This window comes from Heteronotia binoei, chromosome 1 (assembly GCF_032191835.1).
Source record: "Heteronotia binoei isolate CCM8104 ecotype False Entrance Well chromosome 1, APGP_CSIRO_Hbin_v1, whole genome shotgun sequence".
Lineage (NCBI taxonomy): Eukaryota > Metazoa > Chordata > Lepidosauria > Squamata > Gekkonidae > Heteronotia > Heteronotia binoei.
Window position 1 is genome coordinate 227,176,075 of NC_083223.1, and position 18,771 is coordinate 227,194,845.

The following is an 18,771-nucleotide window of genomic DNA, read 5'->3' on the forward strand; positions in this document are numbered from 1 at the left end:
TTTGTAATTTACCAGTAACTGCTGCGCTTCCCACCCTCGGCTTATACTCGAGTCAATAAGTTTTCCCAGATTTTCGGGGTAAAATTAGAAGCCTCGGCTTATATTCGGGTCGGCTTATACTCGGGTATATACGGGTAATTCAATCATCCCACTCAGATCCATCTGCCCTTCCCATTAAATCACCTAGTTTATTCTACCAGCATCTTGCACAAAGAAAAATCCCAATCCACTAATCAGAACCAGGATTCTGATTTATCCCTCAATAAGTACAAGGTTTCCATTATCTCTCCAAGAACAGATCATCCCAAATTCTCCCAACCACAGAATGAATTCTGAAATTGGACAGGGAGGGGCCAAGAGTGCAATTAATAGTGCAACCAGTAGTAAATGCCCAGCTGAAAAAAAAGGTATAAAGGTGGCATCCTAAGATGCACACATTTCTGATAACTTGTTCCTTAAATTGGGCGAGCAGCCCACACCTGTTTCCTTTAAGAGACCAATGGATTGGAACACTGATAATGGGGTACTCCAGATTTTCAACAAGCCAAACACTGAACAAGTTCAGGTGATAAGTCACTTAAGAGAAATGGGCTGGAAGGAAACCAAGGATAGGGAGAAGGGTCCCAAGTTAGAATGTGAGAGAGAAAAACAGATGGAGTTTAAAATGCAGCTTGGACCAGGTTAATGTGCCTTTTCAACAATGAAAACTATCTGCCCAATAAAGAGTTTAGACCAGTGGTGTCGAACTCATTTGTTATGACGGCCAGATCCGACATAAATGAGACCCTGTATGTGTGCCTGTTTAAGATTAGGCAGCAAAGATATAAATTTTATGAAGGACATAGACAAACACAGTCAAAATTAAAGATGGGGAAAAAATCCTTAAAACATGTTTAAAACATTAGCACTAGTTGGTCTTCAGGGTGCTTTCTTTGTATCTCTCCCATGGGATCCAGGGGATTGAGCAAAGGAAGCTCTGGCTCTTTCCTTCCTTCCCCAAGAGACCTGCAGAGGGAGGAGTCTCAGCCAATAAAAGGAAGAGAGACTTGGCTCAGTAGCTCTGCTGTGCTATTGAGAGAGCCTGGCAAAGCAAGCTATCCCTCCCACCCTTCCTCCCCAAGAGAGGAGCTTCATCCAATGGAGAAAAGAGAGACTTTGCTCTGTAGCTCCTGTGTGATTGAGCAAGCCTTGCAAAGCAAGCTGTGATGCAGAAGGAAGCAAGAGAGAGGGAGAAGGAAGCAGATGTCAGCCAATTGCTCAGGGGCCTGATAGGAGCCCTCTGAGGGCCTGATTTGGCCCCCGGACTGCATGTTCAACACCCCTTGGTTTAGACTTTAAGAAGACACACAAGTTTTCTGGGAGCCTGGCAACCAAGGAATTGTAATGGGAAGAGACTGGGAGTTCAGTGAAGGTGTCTGACAAGGAGCAGGAGAGAAGGCATAAAATAGGAGACAAAGGGTATACGTTATCCTTCTTGCTAGAGGAATTTGCAAGGATTTGGAAGGGGGAGGGAGTTACATGAATGAGACCTTCAGTGACCTGCTGGAACCATGCTGCTCCCTATGCTAACAGCTTCTCTGGTCTTGAAGTGGGAGGGACATGAGACTAAGGAGAAGGGATACAATCCCTTAAAATGGGATCTCTTCTCTGGATGATGGACTGATATCCTCTTGTACTGAGTACCACTTTTTAGGTGGAGGTGGGTGATTTGATCAATAGAAACATAAAGCAAGCAGAGGCCTGTAACAGCTGTTTTCACTGTGTGATAACGTGCCTGTCTGGTGCAAAGGTTGTGGGCACCATGTGCCATTTAGATAGGATAACAGATTGTGCTGTGGGGAAGTTATCAGTTGTGGTGCACAATGATCTGGGACTTTTCAGTGTAGAAAAGAAATGATTAAGAGGGAACATGGTACACGTTTATAAAATTATGTACTTGGATGAACAGAGCTGACAAAGGAAACTTGTTCTCCCTTTTCCAAGATACTGAAACTTGAGGGCATCCAGTGAAGTTGATGGGCAGCAGTGACAGGATACACAAAAATAAATACTTATTTACACAACATTTGATTAAAAAGTAGAATTCACTGCCAGAGGATATAATCATGACCACAGGCACAAGACAACTTTAAAAGGGGATTAGACAAATTCATAGAGAAGAAGTCTATCAGTGTCTACTAGCCATGGCGACTGAAGATAACCTCCACATTCAAACACAGTGAACCTCTGAATGCCAGTGTCAGGAGGCAACATCAACAGAAGGCCACAGTCTCTATTGCCCTATGGCTGGGACATCTAAAGGAACTGGTTGGCCACTGTGTGAGAAAGGATGCTGGACTAGATGTACCTTTGGTCTGATCTGCCAGGGCTCTTCTTATGTTCTTACATAGGCAGCAAGGATCGTTGGGAGAGAGAAATGTTATATGTGTGATTATACAGCCCCTGAGTCAAAAGGGGAACTGGAGAGACTGAAAGTAAATCACAATTTAGATTTAATGGGTGTTTCAGAAACAAGGTGGAATGGGGAAAATAAATTGATGAAACTCTTATCCCTAGAAGTATCCTATAGGCAGGATATGTTGGGGAAGGTGTTATATTGTGCATCAAATAAGTCACAGAGTCAAACAAGCTGAAAAACATTACAGGAATAAATTCCCATATAGACTCATTATGGATAGCGATATCAGGCCCTAAAGACTACTTAAAAGAGAGTACACTATCACACACACCCTTGATCAAGCCCTTGAGCTGATCTCAAGATGAAGAAGGAAATTAGGGAAGTGATTACTGAAGAAAATGCTGCAATTCCAGGTTACTTCAACTATCCTTACATTGAGTAGGCAAATTTGTGCCTGACTCATGCTGTAGAAATAAAGTCCCTAGACATAATAAATGATGGCACACTTGAACAGTTGCTTATGAAGCAAATCAGAAAGGTAGTGATCTTGGATAGGGGCCGTGGCTAAACATCAGAGCATCTGCTTGGTATGCAGAAGACCTCAGTTTATGTTCCTAGCATCTCCAGATTAAAAGGACCAGGTCATGTGGAAATTGGTCATGTGAAAGACCTCTGCCAGAGACCCTGAAGATCCACTGCCACTCTGAATAGACAATACTGACCGTGATGGTTTGATTCAGTATATATCAAGTTTTTGTATTTAAGACTCATTTCTCTGTGGAGCTCAAGACCTGGTGCAAGACGTAGATGTAGTTGCACCAATTAGGAACAGCGACTACAGTGTTATTACATTCAGCATTTATATCAATAAAAAGTTACCCTCCCAGGCCAAAACAGTCATATTTGATTTCAAAATAGGAAACTTTACAAAAATTAAGGGGCTTGTTAGAAAAAGTTGAAAGGGAAATCCAAGGAGTCAAATCTCCAGAGGATACTTGGAAGCTATCTAAAACAGCACTATAATGAGTCCTTGATATAATGCACTCTCCAGTTTAGGCAAGGTACTGCCAACTCTAAAAGAATGACCGTGTGGTTAACAACCCAAGTCAAAGAAGCTATAAAAAGTAAGAAGGCTTCTTTTAAAAACTTGAACTGTTCCTTAGTACATGACTACATCTTTTGACGTAACAACTAATGAGTCTTTTGGGCGTAGTACAACATTTCTGGCACTAGTTTCTTTTTAAGAAAATAAATTCTTTTAAAGAATACTTTATTTATTTATAATTTCAATTTACATACTTCCCTTCCCTGAGTGCTCAGGGTGGTTAACAACAAAAAGTACAACAGAAACCAGAATTAAAATAGTCAAGTTAAAATTTAAAAAAACATTTAAAAACATTAGATGGCATCAACTAAATACAGTATGCATTACTGTCCTGCAAGTGGGAGACAGCAAGGAGGTGGTGGGTGGGGAGGGAAGGGAGTGCCAGATAAGGTGGTACCTGTTGTTATCCTCAACCAAAACCTGGTGGGACATCTCTGCCTTACATGCCCTGTGGAACTAAATAAGGTCCTGTAGGGCATGGGTGTTATTTGGCAGAGAGTTCCACCAGATAGGAGCCAAGGCTGAAAAAGCCCTGGCTCTGGTCAAGGGCAGCCAGACATTTTTAGGGCTAGGGATCATCTGTAGATTATTTCCAGCAGAGCATAAAGTAATATGAATTCAAAATACTTTTAAAGAATATGAATCATGCCTAAAGACAAGCAAGCTCAAGATTTGTGAATCAATGCGCTTCTAAGGGAAGAAAAGGAACGGAATATATATAAAAAGGAAAGACAGGCAGTAAAAGAACAGTAGTTATCAGAAGACCAAGCCCCATTTCCATTTTTGACCCAAAGCACTTCTGATATTCGAAATCAGTTTTCTTGGGAATGTAAAATAGCTTATACTGTTTTTTGGTTTCAGCCAAAATCAATTTTTAAAAAATCAATTTATAAGCAATACATTTCTACCAATAACTTGAGCTCTGATCATTTATTCAAACTTCAATGACAACATTTCCAGCATTTATTGTTGCAAAAGATAAGCTTAAAACACAGAAATACAAGTGCTGAAATGTTGGAATTAGCATTTCAGTGGCCTGCAGAGATGGAGAACGTCTGATGAAATGTAGCCTGTACCCTATGGAAATACTTCTCTACAACTTGTGTTCACAAACAGAGAAACTACATCTTATAACTCTAATTTCAAATACTTGTTAGTGTGGTGCAAACATAATGAGGGGAGGGGGGTTTACATGAGTGCCAACTTGTGAGCTTACTTTTCTGTTCCCTGATCTCCTAACCCTGGCTTGGAGATATCTAGTGTTATATTTGGGGTCAGAGGAAATAATAGCAACTCCAACATTCACAAAACATTATCCACAAGCATGCACAACACACATATATTATATATAATAATCTCTCCTCAAAAGGAAAAATATACATTACCATGCCATGGTCAAATGTAAAAACACCAACATCGCGCCCATGATGAATGTGATTCCTTCTGATAATAGGATTTCCATGGTTTTTAACCCAAATCCCAGCTAATGCATTGTTAGAAATCTCATTGTCTTCATATATTCCCTAAAAGATCAGTAAAGATCGGTGATTTAAAATGGGCCCAAAGACTTTATTTTTGAAGAAAAGTGGGAATAAAAATGAGACAGAACATTACCTGTGCATGATCTGTGATGTAGAGTCCAACATTTTCACAATCACTGATGTTACAATGCTTGATAGTAGGACAAGCACCCTGCCCACTAACACAGACTGCAGAACCAACTGAAAGGAAATATTGAGGCATGAAATTTTAGATTAGGGTAAACCTGCTTTTACAAGACATATATAACATTATACCACAACTAAAAAACTGTTGCGATATCTATTGAAAAATACCTTGACTGAGCCTTTTAGAATATGCTGTTAATTGGTCTTTTCAATTATTCAGTTTCCCATATAAAAAGAAACAGGGTTGCAATTAACTTGAACTATTTGTTCATTGAGTGGTCATCTGTGCGATACCATGCACACACAGGCCTGTTGCAGAAAGGATTTTTTTTGAAGCTTAAAATGCCTAGAGGTGCTCTACCCCCCCACATGCTGTTTTGCACATGATATAGTAGCACACCTTTCCATCAATTCCTCTCTGTACATTGGAGGGAGGCAAATTTCTCACATTATATTAAGACCTCAAAGAGGGACAGAAGAGAGGATTGTGTGACTGTGCAAACAGCCACTCAATGAACAAGTTACAGGTAAGTGCAACCTTCTTTTCATCATCATGGTACCTGTGCAGTCCCACATAGAAGATTAATGAGCTGATTTACCAGTCTTAGGAAGGTGTGTGTGAGCTTTCAGTTGAACAGAGATTGTAGGACAGCTCTTCCCACCACCACATCTCTTGTGGCATCTACACCCATCAGGTAGTGTCTTGCTAAAGTGCAGCCTTGCAGATGGAATTAACAGAGCGACCATGGCAAAAAGCAGCTGATGTAGACTGTGCCTGAGCAGATGGGCATGAAGCTGCAGCAAAGAATCAACATACTATTTTGTAACAGTCTGATGAACATGACTATTCATCTAAAGATAGATTGAGTTGACAGTTTTTTTCCCCCAGGTTGGAGCCTACAGAAGCAATGAATAAGTTGACATCTTTTCAAAAGGATTTTGTTCTATCTAGGTAGAAGAGGAGAGCCCTTTAAACGTCTAAGGAATAGAGAGCTCATTCTCTTCATCTTGCAACTGAGGGTATCATACTGACAGGGTGATGTCTTGGTTTAGGTAGAACTTGGATGTTACCTTGGGCAACACTGTTGAGAAGTGCAGAAGATGAAAGAGAGGGTCATGTCTCATCACCTGTAGTTTGCTGACACATCTGGCTGAGTTACCTCAACTAGGAAAAGAAATGGATTTCATAGGGAATGTAGCAATTGGCCATTGGTTTGAAAGGCTTACTCAGAAGTTGTGAGAGCATGAGTGAGAGGATCCACTGAGGAATAGGAGGCTAAAATGGAAGGAGGGGATGATTCAGTAACCCCACAAGAAAAAAAATCTGGATTCTCTTTGAAAGAATAGGAATTGAACATAAAAACATGATAGAGTGGCTAGATGGATTCAAATAGAGGTGAATGAATGGTCTCCTCTGACTAGGTTTAGGAGGGATTCAAAAACTTTCTGTATTGGACAGTGGACTGAACTAAACCCTGTTCTGTGGCCCATGTACAGAAACATTTCCATTTGGCCAAATAGGAATATCAGATGGAAGATTTTCTGGCATTAAGTAGAATTTCTTTGACGGGTTCAGAATTATCTGTTGGTTATTGAATAAGCTGCACTATTAAGTGCAGGCTGCCAATGTTTGGGTGTGGGAATGGGCTCTACAGAAAGAGCCTCTGTTCCTGTAGGAGTGGGATATAGCTACTGTGGGACATGACCAGTAGCATCGGGAAAAACAGGTTGCTTACCTGTAACTGATGATCTTCGAGTGGTCATCTGTGCAGTCACACACATGGGTCTTGCCGCAGGCAACGGATCCGTACCTCGGAGCTCCAATAGCTCGTTTATAACGTCTTTTGGCGCGCTTTCCTCCCGCCCTGGGGAGCAGGCAGCGACTGCGCATGCCTGGAGCGGGGGGAGAGCGCCTATTCCACTCAGTTTCTTCCAGCCGCCACTGGCAGAGAGACTAAAAAGGTAAGACAAGAAGTACCAAAAGCCAGCAGCGGGGAAGGCTGGGTGGGCGTGTGTGACTGCACAGATGACCACTCGAAGATCATCAGTTACAGGTAAGCAACCTGTTTATCTTCTTCGTGGTCTCTGTGCAGTCCCACACATGGGTGACTAGCCAGCTAAGTGTCCTGGAGGAGGGTGCTGGAGAAGAAAAAGGTTAGTCACATGGCCTAAGGCAAAGATTGTATGACATAGAGACATAAGCGGATACACTCACCCCATTTCAGTGAAAGATGGATCTGAGGACCGCTTGGCCGAAGGAGGCGTCACGTCTTGCACGAACGTCCAACGCATAATGGGAGACGAACGTGGAGGGAGAGGACCACGATGCAGCAGCACAGATGTCCTCTAGGGAGACGCCGTGCAAAAAAGCCGAAGACGTCGAGACCGCTCTGGTAGAGTGAGCCTTAAGGCCTTCGGGCAGAGGCTGCTTAGCCAGTTCGTAGCACAGCCTAATGGCGCTAACTACCCATTTAGATAGTCTCTGGGTAGAGATTTTGAGTCCCCTGCAGGGGTTTCCGTATGCCACAAATAGATTAGGGTCCTTACGGAAAGGCCGTGTACGATCAAGGTAGAAGGATAAAGCCCTTCTTGCATCCAGCGAATGCAGGGCCCGTTGTCCGTGATCTGTTGGGTTTGGAAAAAAGGTCGGCAGAGAGGTCGCAGTCGATAAGTGGAACTGGGAGACAACCTTAGGAAGGAACGCAGGGTCCGGTCTGAGGACAACCTTTTCCTTGTGAAAAATGGTGTAGGGAGGGTCGTGGCGGAAGGCGCATAAGTCACTTGCCCGTTTTCCAGAGGTAAGGGCAATCAGCAATGCTGTCTTCCAGGAGAGGAGACTGAGGTCTATGGTAGCCATAGGTTCAAATGGTGCTTTCATAAGCGAGGAAAGAACTAGGGATAAACTCCAAGTTGGGACAAGGGGTTTAACGGGTGGATTGAGGTGCAACATGCCCTTGAGAAAAGACTTGGACAAGGAATGAGAAAAAACTGTTTTGCCGTCTACCGGGTTGTGGAACGCAGAGATGGCAGAGAGATGAACTTTCAAGGATGAGTAACAGAGTCCTGATTTCTGTAGGGAAAGTAAATACTCCAGGATCATATTGAGAGGTACTGATTCTGGGAGTAGATGGTTAGCAGTCGCGAATGAACAGAAGCGTTTCCATTTCCTTTGGTACGAAAGCCTTGTGGAGGGCTTCCTAGCGTTTAGAATAACGTGGGCTACCTCTGCGGAGAGGTGGGAGGTCGAATTCTCCAGGCCGTTAGGGCCAGTACTTGAGGATTGTGGTGCAATATCTGACCATTGGCTTGGGACAAGAGGTCGCTCACGAGAGGAAGGCGACGGTAGGTGTGATGAGATAACTGGAGAAGTCTCGTGAACCATGGTTGCCGTGGCCACCAGGGGGCTACCAGGATGCAGTCCGTGCCGTCTCGTGTGATCTTCGTCAGAACCCGAGTCAGTAGGGGGGTTGGTGGGAAGATGTAGTGGAGGGGGCCCGTCCATCTGTGTAGGAAGGCGTCGTTCTCCCTTCTGGAGAAATAGCGTGGGCATTTGGCATTGTCCCGTGAAGCAAAGGCATCCACCATGGGTGTTCCGAAGCATCTGAAAATGCGTCGGAGGTAGGTTGGATTGAGGGACCACTCGTGGTCGTCCAGACGAAACCTGCTCAGAGAGTCGGCCAGAACATTGTCTACGCCTGGGAGGTGAACGGCGGTCAAATGGATGTTGTGCTCCAGACACCATTCCCAGAGCACGATGGCTATACGGCAAAGTCTGAGAGACTTGGTTCCCCCTTGCTTGTTGATGTAATAGACAGTTGCCATGTTGTCCGTTGAGATCTGGACATGGCTCCCGTTGATCAGGGGAAGAAAGGATAAGAGGGCCCTGTGTACGGCAATCAGTTCTAAGCAGTTTATGTGCATGGCCCTCTCGGAGGGCGTCCAAAGGCCTCTGACGGTCTTGTCCTGTAAGTGGGCTCCCCATCCCCACTTTGAGGCATCTGTTGTCACAACAGCTACTGGAGGCATCGGTAGGAACGGCATGCCCGCGAGAAGATTGCTGGGTACCGTCCACCAGGTAAGGGATGAGAGAGCTCTCTGGGGAACCGTGAGTAGGGTGCTCTGCGGTTGCAACAGAGGATGGTAGGCTCTCACAAACCAGAGCTGTAGATGTCGCATCCGTAGCTTGGCAAAGTGGATGACAGAAGTCGTGGCGGCCATGAGGCCCAGCAGGCGTTGTATTGTGAATGCAGACTGGCAGGGCTGTCGTTGAATTGACCTGGCTAAGGTGATGATGGTGATTGCTCGATCCTCTGGAAGGAAAGCACGGTGGAGAGAGGTGCGAAGGAGAGCTCCTATAAACTTGATGTCCTGCGTGGGCTCGAGATGGGATTTGGATGTGTTCACACGAAGGCCCAGGGAATCGAGGAGGGAGAGCGTTGTGCTGATATTGGTCTGCAAACGATGCTGAGTCGGTGCTATGAGAAGCCAGTCGTCTATATATGGGAAGACTGTGATGTCTCGGAGTCTGAGAGCCGCTGCCACCACCGCCATACACTTGGTGAATACCCTTGGTGCGGTGGAGAGGCCAAAGGGCAGGGATACGTACTGGAAGTGGTCTTGCCCCATAGCGAATCTTAAATACTTCCGATGATGAGGTCGGATAGTCACGTGGAAGTAAGCGTCCTGAAGATCTAGGGAAGCCATCCAGGAGTTCCTGGGAATAAGAGGCAGGATGGTGTGTAGGGAGATCATTCTGAACTTCCTGCATTCGATGAAATTGTTCAGCTTCCGAAGATCTAGGATAGGGCGCTTTCCTCCATCGCGTTTGGGGACCAGGAAGTATCTTGAGTAGAATCCCGTGCCTCGATGTTGAGGAGGAACGGGTTCTATGGCATTCTTCTGGAGCAAGTCCAGAATTTCCTGCTGCAAGAGAGCAGATGGAGGTGTGGCTATGAAGTGGTGGTGGTGTGGTGGCGAAACGAACTCTATTGCGTAACCTAGACGCACGATGGTGAGGACCCAAGAGTCGGTGGTGATGGAACTCCAACTCGGGTAAAAAGGGGATAGTCTGGTATGCCTGATGGGGGAGTCAAAGAGACTGCTTGCCTGTCTGAGAGTGTTTCTTAGAAGGTTGGGCCCGTGGCCTCTGATGAAAAGGTTGCTTTGGGAGAGGTTTCCTTTTCCAGAAATCTTGAGACTTGGGAGACCGCTGGCGGCGTTGGAAGGATGGCTTCCACGGTCTCTGCCTATTAGAGGGCAGTGAGGTTGGTTGTGTGACACCAAGTCGTTTGGCTCTTTTGCGGCCGTCATCGACGGATGCAAGGACCTCGTCCGTGGACGCATGGAAGAGTCCCAGACCGTCGAAGGGAAGGTCTTCTATACGCTGTTTGATGTCCGGCTGCAAGTTGGTAGAGCGCAGCCAGGCGTGGCGACGTAAAGCCACCGAAGTTGCAAAAATTCGAGAAGAACAGGAGACCGCATGGCGGATAGAGTTGATTTGTTGTTTATTGACACGGGAGAGCTCAGAGACGAGAGACGACACAGTCTTCTGAGATGAGTCAGGCATGGATGCAATATGAGGGGTAATCTGGTTAGCCAAGTTGAAGGAGTAAGCCGCAAAGTAGGCTAAATAATTGTTCAACTTGGAGTTGGTTGAAGAAAAACTGTAGATTTTCTTAGCCAGAGTGTCCAATTTTCGACCCTCCCGGTCCGGAGGAACGGGGTGGCGAGATTGTTTGGTCTTGGTGGCGGAATGAACCACGACAGAGTTGGGTGCCGGGTGAGATGCGAGGAATTTGCAGTCAGCTACGTGCACCCTATAAAGAGAATCCAGGCGGCGAGAAAGTGTAGGGATCGAAGCCGGCTTCTCCCAGGCTTCCTGGAGGCCTTCAAGGTGTACAGGGAGCATAGGAAGCGTGGAGCTATCTGGAAAATCTGCGCGGACTAGGTCGTGGACCACGTCCGAAACTTTTGGTGAGTCGGAGGACATAGGGATGTTTAGTGCGGAAGCCATGGTTGTGATGAGATTCAGGTAGGCCTTAGAACTGTCGGATGGTGAAAGCCTAGGAGGCTGGTCGGATGAGGGTGAGGCAGGGGCCTCCTCGGAGTCGGAATGATCAGAAGTGTCTCTATCCGAAGCCGAGAGGGGACGTTGTGGAGACTTGGGTTCAACAGGTGAAGGGTCCCGGGGACGCTTGAGTGGCGAAGCCGGTGGCTTGGAAACCGATGCGGATGCTGTTCTGGAAGAATCTCGGTTTCGAGGAATCACGGGAGGCTGCACAGGTGCAGTCTGGGAGTCGAAGACGTCTCGGGTCCGAAGGGCTGCCGCATCATCTCGGGTGCGAGGGTTTGGTTCTTCTCGGGGAGAGTAGTAGTGTTGGTAATCATCGTAGCAATCTGGTGACAGGTGGCGGTAATAAGGAGATCGTTGGTCGCGTGAACGGTAGTAGTCGCGGGTTCCGGGTGAATAATAATCCCTGAGTCGAGGCATATAAACATCTCTGGGGAGAGGCTCGGGATCGAAGTCGGAGAGATGCCTATAGCTGTGGTGCGATGGTGAACGCAGGTACCGATGGTAGCGCGAGTGAAGTCGAGGTGATGGAGACCGAGAAGGAGAACGGTCTCGTGGGTAGTCACGGAGGTAGTCACCATACCGGGACCGGGAGCGATCACGGCGAGGGTCCTGGTAGTCGTGACGACGCGGAGATCGATGCGGAGAGTAGGGACGATCTCTGAACGGAGATCTCGGACGAAGCGGAGACCGCGAGCGAGAGCGGGCCCGTGGGGATCCAGGTCGGAGCCGATGAGAGGAAACTTGTGTCGAGGACTCCTTTAGCAGTGGTGCTGCCGTGTCTTTAAGCAATGGAGTCGTAATGTCCTTCTGCACTGGCGTTGTGACGTCGAGGAAGGATTCGGGTCCGAGAAGTGGAGCCTCGGTGTCGAGGATATCATCAGGAGGAAGGCTGTGAACCGAGGGCGATCTCGAGCCAATCGGAATCACTTCGATAGAGGGTTGAGTGAGGCGAGGCATTTCCGAGATAACATCGGAAGGAGCCGAGAGTTCAATAGGTAGAATCGGATTCGATTGCGCGGAGGCCGTTTGGGCGGTCGATGCGGACGATTGCGCAGCCGTAGCAAAGGCGGAAGTATGCACGGAGGTAGAAGCCGACGGGTCGTGATGCTTCTTAGGCGCCGAAGTGGTCGGGCTGGAGGTTTTCGGGCCCGAGTGGTGTGGCTTCGACAGGCTCGATTCGCCATGACGAGTCTGTTTGGGCGCCTTGTGACCCTCAGAGTGCTTAGAAGCCTTTTTATCGGACTTATGCTTCCTAGGTACGGTAGGAAGGGCCGAAGTTGCCGAATCTCCCGCTCTCAGTGGGGGAGGCGGCGGATCTGAAGTAGACACTGCGCGTAGAGAGGATTCCATGAGGAAACTACGAAGGCGGGCTGCTCTGTTCTTGCGCGCCTGCTTGCCGAAGCAAGCACAGTGGTGGCAGTTATCGGTTCTGTGGGATTCCCCCAAGCAAAAAAGGCAGAGTGAATGACCGTCCGAGGACGGAATTTTAGAACCACACTGCCTGCACCTTTTAAAGGTGATTTTCCCTTCCATTCGTTCCGGACAGGGGAAGGAGGGAAGGGAGAGACGAGAAGGGGGGGGGGGGGGGGTAGAAAGAAAAAAGGCTGAAGCGCAGAATCGGGTAACCTTTTTTTTTTTTTTTTTTTTTTTTTTTAATATTAATGGGACGAAGAAGGAAAAAATAGAGTAAATAGTGAAGAAAAGGGAGGAGTAGTACGATACCAAGAGACGAGCCAGAGGAGGAACGCAACGAGGTAGGTGTTGTCCGGGCGGCGGAAGGGAAGAAACTGAGTGGAATAGGCGCTCTCCCCCCGCTCCAGGCATGCGCAGTCGCTGCCTGCTCCCCAGGGCGGGAGGAAAGCGCGCCAAAAGACGTTATAAACGAGCTATTGGAGCTCCGAGGTACGGATCCGTTGCCTGCGGCAAGACCCATGTGTGGGACTGCACAGAGACCACGAAGAAGATCCATAATTATCTAGGCCAGAAGAGAGCTACCAGGATGATAAATGTGTTTTCCTGTCTCATTTGGCAGACAACTCTGGGAATCAGTGGCAACAGGAAAGTATATAGCAGGCCTCTTATCCAATTGATTTGAAATGCATCTCCCAGCATGTGTCCATACCATTGGTTTCATGCACCAAGGAAGCTGAAGGTTCTGTATTTCGTGTTTTAATTGGTGGCATATAAGTCATTGTAGGTGTTTCCTCAGGGGCAGTGCTCAGAGTAGTTGCAGGGTTAGGTGATCTGACAGGAGTTTTGGCTTGGAATTGGCTATGTTAAGCCAATCATTGAGTTAAGGGCATATTTTAAATCTCCATTTCCTTATGTATGTTATTAACACTACCACCTTGGTAAAGGCCATGGGTGCCATAATGAAAGCACCGTGTACTGGAACTGGCAGGAGCCACATTGGAAGTGGAGGCACTTGTGATGGTCTGGTCTCACCTTGCTGTGAAAATGTGTGTCTAGTAAATCCAGTACTGCAAACTATATTCCTGGTGTAATAGAGAAAGGACACTAAAAACTGAAAACATTCTGAACCTTTTTATTGACAGAAACTTGTTTAGGCCTCTCTGGTCCAGGATGGATCTCCTTTTCCTGACCAGAAAGTATCTGGAGTAAAACCCCAAATGCTGATATTTTGCAGGCACTTCCTTGAGTGTTTTCTTGTTGAGGAGGGTGTCAACTCCCATGAGGCATTCTGGAGAGAGGGTGGGATGGTACGTATGTTGGAAGAGAGGCAAATTCTATCATGGTGACATGATACTGAGTATTTATTTTATTTTATTTTATTACTTTACATTTATATCCCGCCCTCTCCGCAAGCGGACTCAGGGCGGCTTACAACATCATAAAAACAATCAATTCAATAAAACATCCTATTGGTCTTGGTAAATGCCCTACCAGGTGAGTTGATGGAGACTCAGTCCCCCTGCTGGTAGATGTACCAGATGTGGGCTGTAACTGTCAAAAATCCTGTTTCACAGGTTGGAGTCTGGATGATTGAGACCTGGCTTTGTCCCTGGGAGTAGGGAATCTTCCCTGCTGGACAGGGAGTTGACTGTGAGGCATATAAGTAGGCCTGTATGAATATGAAGGGTGAAGCATTAGCTGACCTCTTCCTCTGGATGCAGAACAGAAATGGTCTGAAGAAAGATCAAGGTTTTGGAGTAGTCTAGGTAGGGAGAATCACTCCCAGTGTCTTAGCTGTGAGCCTGTGTTTTCACATCTTGTTAAGTACCTCATCACTATTGATGCTGAATAGGTCTGTGCCTTCAAAGGGTAGGCCCTTGATTCTGTTGTGGGTTTCTTGTAGAAGCACCATGGACCTGAGCCAGGAATGAAAATGCTATAGCCATGGCTAGGCTGTGGGCTTAGCAGTTCACTGAGTGCCTGGCTGCAGAAATCTGTTGTCTGGTCAGCTTTGATGCTTCTAGGGTTAACAATTTTGCCAGCCCCAGGTAGGGTGTAATACTATCCCAAAGGAAGGTTTGATAGCAGGCCGATACATTGGTAATTGACAATTCTGAAGTCACAGGCAGAGGAAGTGTAGATTTTTCTGCCTATTCTATTTAGTTTTTTGCCGTCTCTATCAATTGAGGGCTGAACGTTGAGCGCTTGTTTTTCCCTTGGATATAATATATGACTAGTGAGCTAGCCATAAGGCAGAAGAGCAAAGAGCATCCTTGTTCTGTACTGATTTTAATACTTCTAACAGGAAGCACCATTAATGCCAAATGGAGCCAAGGGCTAGTAGTGACTTCAAGTAGACATTCCATAACTGTGAATGTGACGGGACCCATATTTTCAGGGTGTATTAGTCTAAATGCTGGATGCATTTCCCTTGCAGGGGCACATAAAACATCATTTCCAAGGGACCTCACCATTTGAATGAGTTGTTCATTGAATATAAGAAGGGTCTTTGCTGGGGAAGTACATGAATGATTCTGCTGCTAAGTCCTGGGGAGAGGGGTTCCAAAGTGTAATACGACTCTCTGTATATGGCCCCTGAATAAATCGATGGTGCGGTCTCATTTGGAGTACTGTGTGCAATTCTGGTCACTGCACCTCAAAAAGGATATTATAGCATTGGAAAAAGTGCAGAAAAGGGCAACTAGAATGATGAAAGGGTTGGAACACTTTCCCTATGAAGAAAGGTTAAAACGCTTGGGGCTCTTTCGCTTGGAGAAATGTCGACTGCGGGGTGACATGATAGAGGTTTACAAGATTATGCATGGGATGGAGAAAGTAGAGAAAGAAGTACTTTTCTCCCTTTCTCACAATACAAGAACTCGTGGGCATTCAATGAAATTGCTGAGCAGTCGGGTTAAAACGGATAAAAGGAAGTACTTCTTCACCCAAAGGGTGATTAACATGTGGAATTCACTGTCACAGGAGGTGGTGGTGGCTACAAGCATAGCCAGCTTCAAGAGGGGGTTAGATAAAAATATGGAGCAGAGGTCCATCAGTGGCTATTAGCCAGAGTGTGTGTGTGTGTGTGTATATATGTATATATATAATTGGCCACTGTGTGACACAGAGTGTTGGACTGGATGGCCCATTGGCCTGATCCAACATGGCTTCTCTTATGTTCTTTGTCTTCATAAATGGGATGGTCATAATCACAATCCAAGTCCCCTAGTGTATGGCTCTCTTCCTGGATCTTATGGGTGGATCTCCTGATGACACCTGATTTTTTGGCCACTGTGTGACACAGAGTGTTGGATTGGATGGGCCATTGGCCTGATCCAACATGGCTGCTCTTATGATCATAGTCATCTGTACAGAAGGTGTCTGCTTCCACTTGGTCAGAACCAAGGGGAATGCATGGGTCCCAGCCTTGGTCATAAGAATCACACAGGAAGTGGAATAGCAACTGGGATGACATAAAATACAAATCCTTTTGGTTGAGAACAGCGATGGTTTCCATCCTGGCTGGCAACTTCCATTGCTCCTCATGTCTGCTTCCCCTTCCCCCTGCCTGCGTAGTGGCTGGCAGTCTGTAATTTAGATACTTTGATAAGGAATAGTACTCAGCAACCGTTTTTATAACATCTATTGTTTTATCTAGTAAATGTTTTAGCCTGATGCACATCGCCCAAATTGGGTGATTCAAAATATAAATGATAATAATAATTTATATATATATATATATATATATATATATATATATATATATATATATATATATAAAAATGGAGATTTTGTGGTGGAGTTTGAGGAGGTGAGAGGCTTCAGCTGAATATAATGCAAGAGTCCACCCTCCAAAGCAGTTCTTTTCTCCAGGGGGAAAGAGATCTGTTGTCTGGAGTTCAGTCGTGATACCAGGATCTTCAGGCTCTATCTGGAGGTTGGCTACCCTAGGCCTGGCTATCTTTTATTGTTCAGCAGCAGTCAAACAGCCACTTCCTCCTAGGGAACCACTGTTGTAACTCTCCAGGTGAGGGCTGGAAATCACTTATAATTACAACTGCTCTCCTGAACATTGTTACTGCTGTTGAGAAGGAGTTGCCAACTCCAGGTTGAGAAATTCCTGGAGATTTAAGGGATGGAGTATGAAGAGGGTTGGGTTGGAAGAGGTGCGGGATCTCAGACAGATACAATGTCATAGACTCCACCCTCCAAACCAGCTACTTCCTCCAGGGGGAACCATTGTTGCCACACTCCAAGTGAGTGCTGGAGATCATTCAGAATTACAACTGCTCTCCAGATGGCAGAGATCAGCTCCCCTGGCGAAAATGGTTGCTTTGAAGGGTGGACTCTGTGTCATTATACCTTGCTGAGGTTGCTGCCCTCCTGCTTTGATCCACACTGTGATTTCAAACCAATCACAGACTTTCAGCCTAACCTACCGCACAGGGTTGTCCTACAGATCAGAAGAGGGAGAGGAGAATTATAAGCTGCTTTGGTCCATATTGTGGAGAAAGACTGTACTTTTCCTAAGTAGAGGCTGCAGGGAGGAGATGGAAAAGTGAAATCAGATCAGTTCCCCTATAGAAAACAGCTGCCTTGGGTGGGTGGGCAGACAGCAAGGGGGGGCACTCACCCAGAGCCTCTTTCCAGAGCCTGTTGTATTCCCCCCCCCAAACTATGGATAGTAACAACAACAACAACAATAAATCTGTTGAAATCAACTGGGGAAACTGATCCAAATGGTGAGATGAGGGAGGCTGAAAACTAGGATAGGAAGCTCCAAGTCCTGAACTTCACCTTCTGAGAAGGAATGGCATGACGGCAGCGAGCAATGAGAAAGTGAAAGTGTTCTCAGAATAGATACTAATACTTTGGCCAGTTCCAAAAATGTTTTATGAAGCACAAGTTTCTTATGATGTGGGTGGGAAGAGGTGGACAACAACTTTGACTTTGGCGACTTCTCCAAGTGTTTTTGTTAAGCCTTCCTTAATGATGGTTCCAAGGAGATGTGCTCTCGTCACACAGAAATTGAACCTGTAGCCTCCACTGTGGTTTTGATTAGGTTCAGAGTGGCTGGTTTTGGAACTGAGGATGCTTGGATTCTTCTACCAGAAGTCAAAGGCAGTGAACTACTTGTTCTTCTCCTCAAATAGCACCAGAAAACAGCTTTTTTCAAAGTGCCACTATTAGGCAGGAAGCTGTCATGCCTTGCCTTTGGGGTGAATTGGTGATAAATGGAACAGCATAATACATTCTGCTCTTCACCAATATACTATGATAAAAGTACACAGTGTATATAATTACAATAAATCACCATGTACAAGTTAATAAATAGCTGCTTTGATTATGTTGTGTATGAAATACGTCATATACAGGGGCATGAAATGTCTACTAGAAACACCATTATATCAGTATTAGAGACATACAGCACAACAATAATCTTCCATAATTTTATCAGTCCAGTGCTAAATGCTTCCAAAAATGCACCAATTGCAGAGCACAGTTTGAATGCAGATTCTCTCAATGAAGGAGAGAAGAAGGCTGACCATAATACTTGATGGAAAATTTGATCTTCTCAAAATATTGGAATGATGCCTTCACTTACATTCTTCTTAAGGACGTTTTTCCATGAGAGGTTCTCCTTTAGGACAGTTCCCCATGGGGAATATGGAGAGATAGTTCTGGTGAAGATTGAAGTGTTGAAAATGGGATAAACACCTAGGAATCAGTTTAGATTTATATGCAAGAAAATTTATTTTCAAGAGCAATTAGTCTTCAAGCTTGTTCTACAACTTTTGTGGTGCTATAAGCATATAAGATTTATTTGCAAGAGCACTCTGCGTTCATACTGTGTTCTGCAACTTCTGCATTTCTGGAAGCATTTAGTGCTGGATTGATACAATTATGAAATATTATTGCTGTCCTGTATGTGTCTAACATTGGTACTGTTGTGTTTCCAGTACACATTTCATGCCTGTATATGATGTATTTCATACACAACATAATGAAAGCAGCTATTTATTAACTTATACATTGTGATTTCTTGTATACTGCTCTTCACCAAGGCAAAAGAGGCACTTTTATATCACACTGAACAAGGTGGGAAACAGTGAGG

General features: G+C 45.6%; 1 protein-coding gene across 3 annotated transcripts in view; it reads right to left on the bottom strand.

Moving 5' to 3' along the window:
- Positions 1 to 18,771, bottom strand: part of FBXO11 (F-box protein 11) — a 170,676-nt gene that overhangs the window by 28,113 nt on the left and 123,792 nt on the right. For all 3 annotated transcript variants that reach the window (XR_009555909.1, XM_060248910.1, XM_060248908.1), the window contains exons 10-11: positions 5,118 to 5,224; positions 4,889 to 5,026 (exon numbers count right to left, since the gene is read on the bottom strand). Coding sequence is in view for 2 of the 3 variants with exons in the window: in XM_060248910.1 (XP_060104893.1) it covers positions 4,889 to 5,026; positions 5,118 to 5,224 (245 nt within the window). In the remaining variant the exon portion in view is untranslated. The remainder of the gene's footprint in view (positions 1 to 4,888; positions 5,027 to 5,117; positions 5,225 to 18,771) is intronic.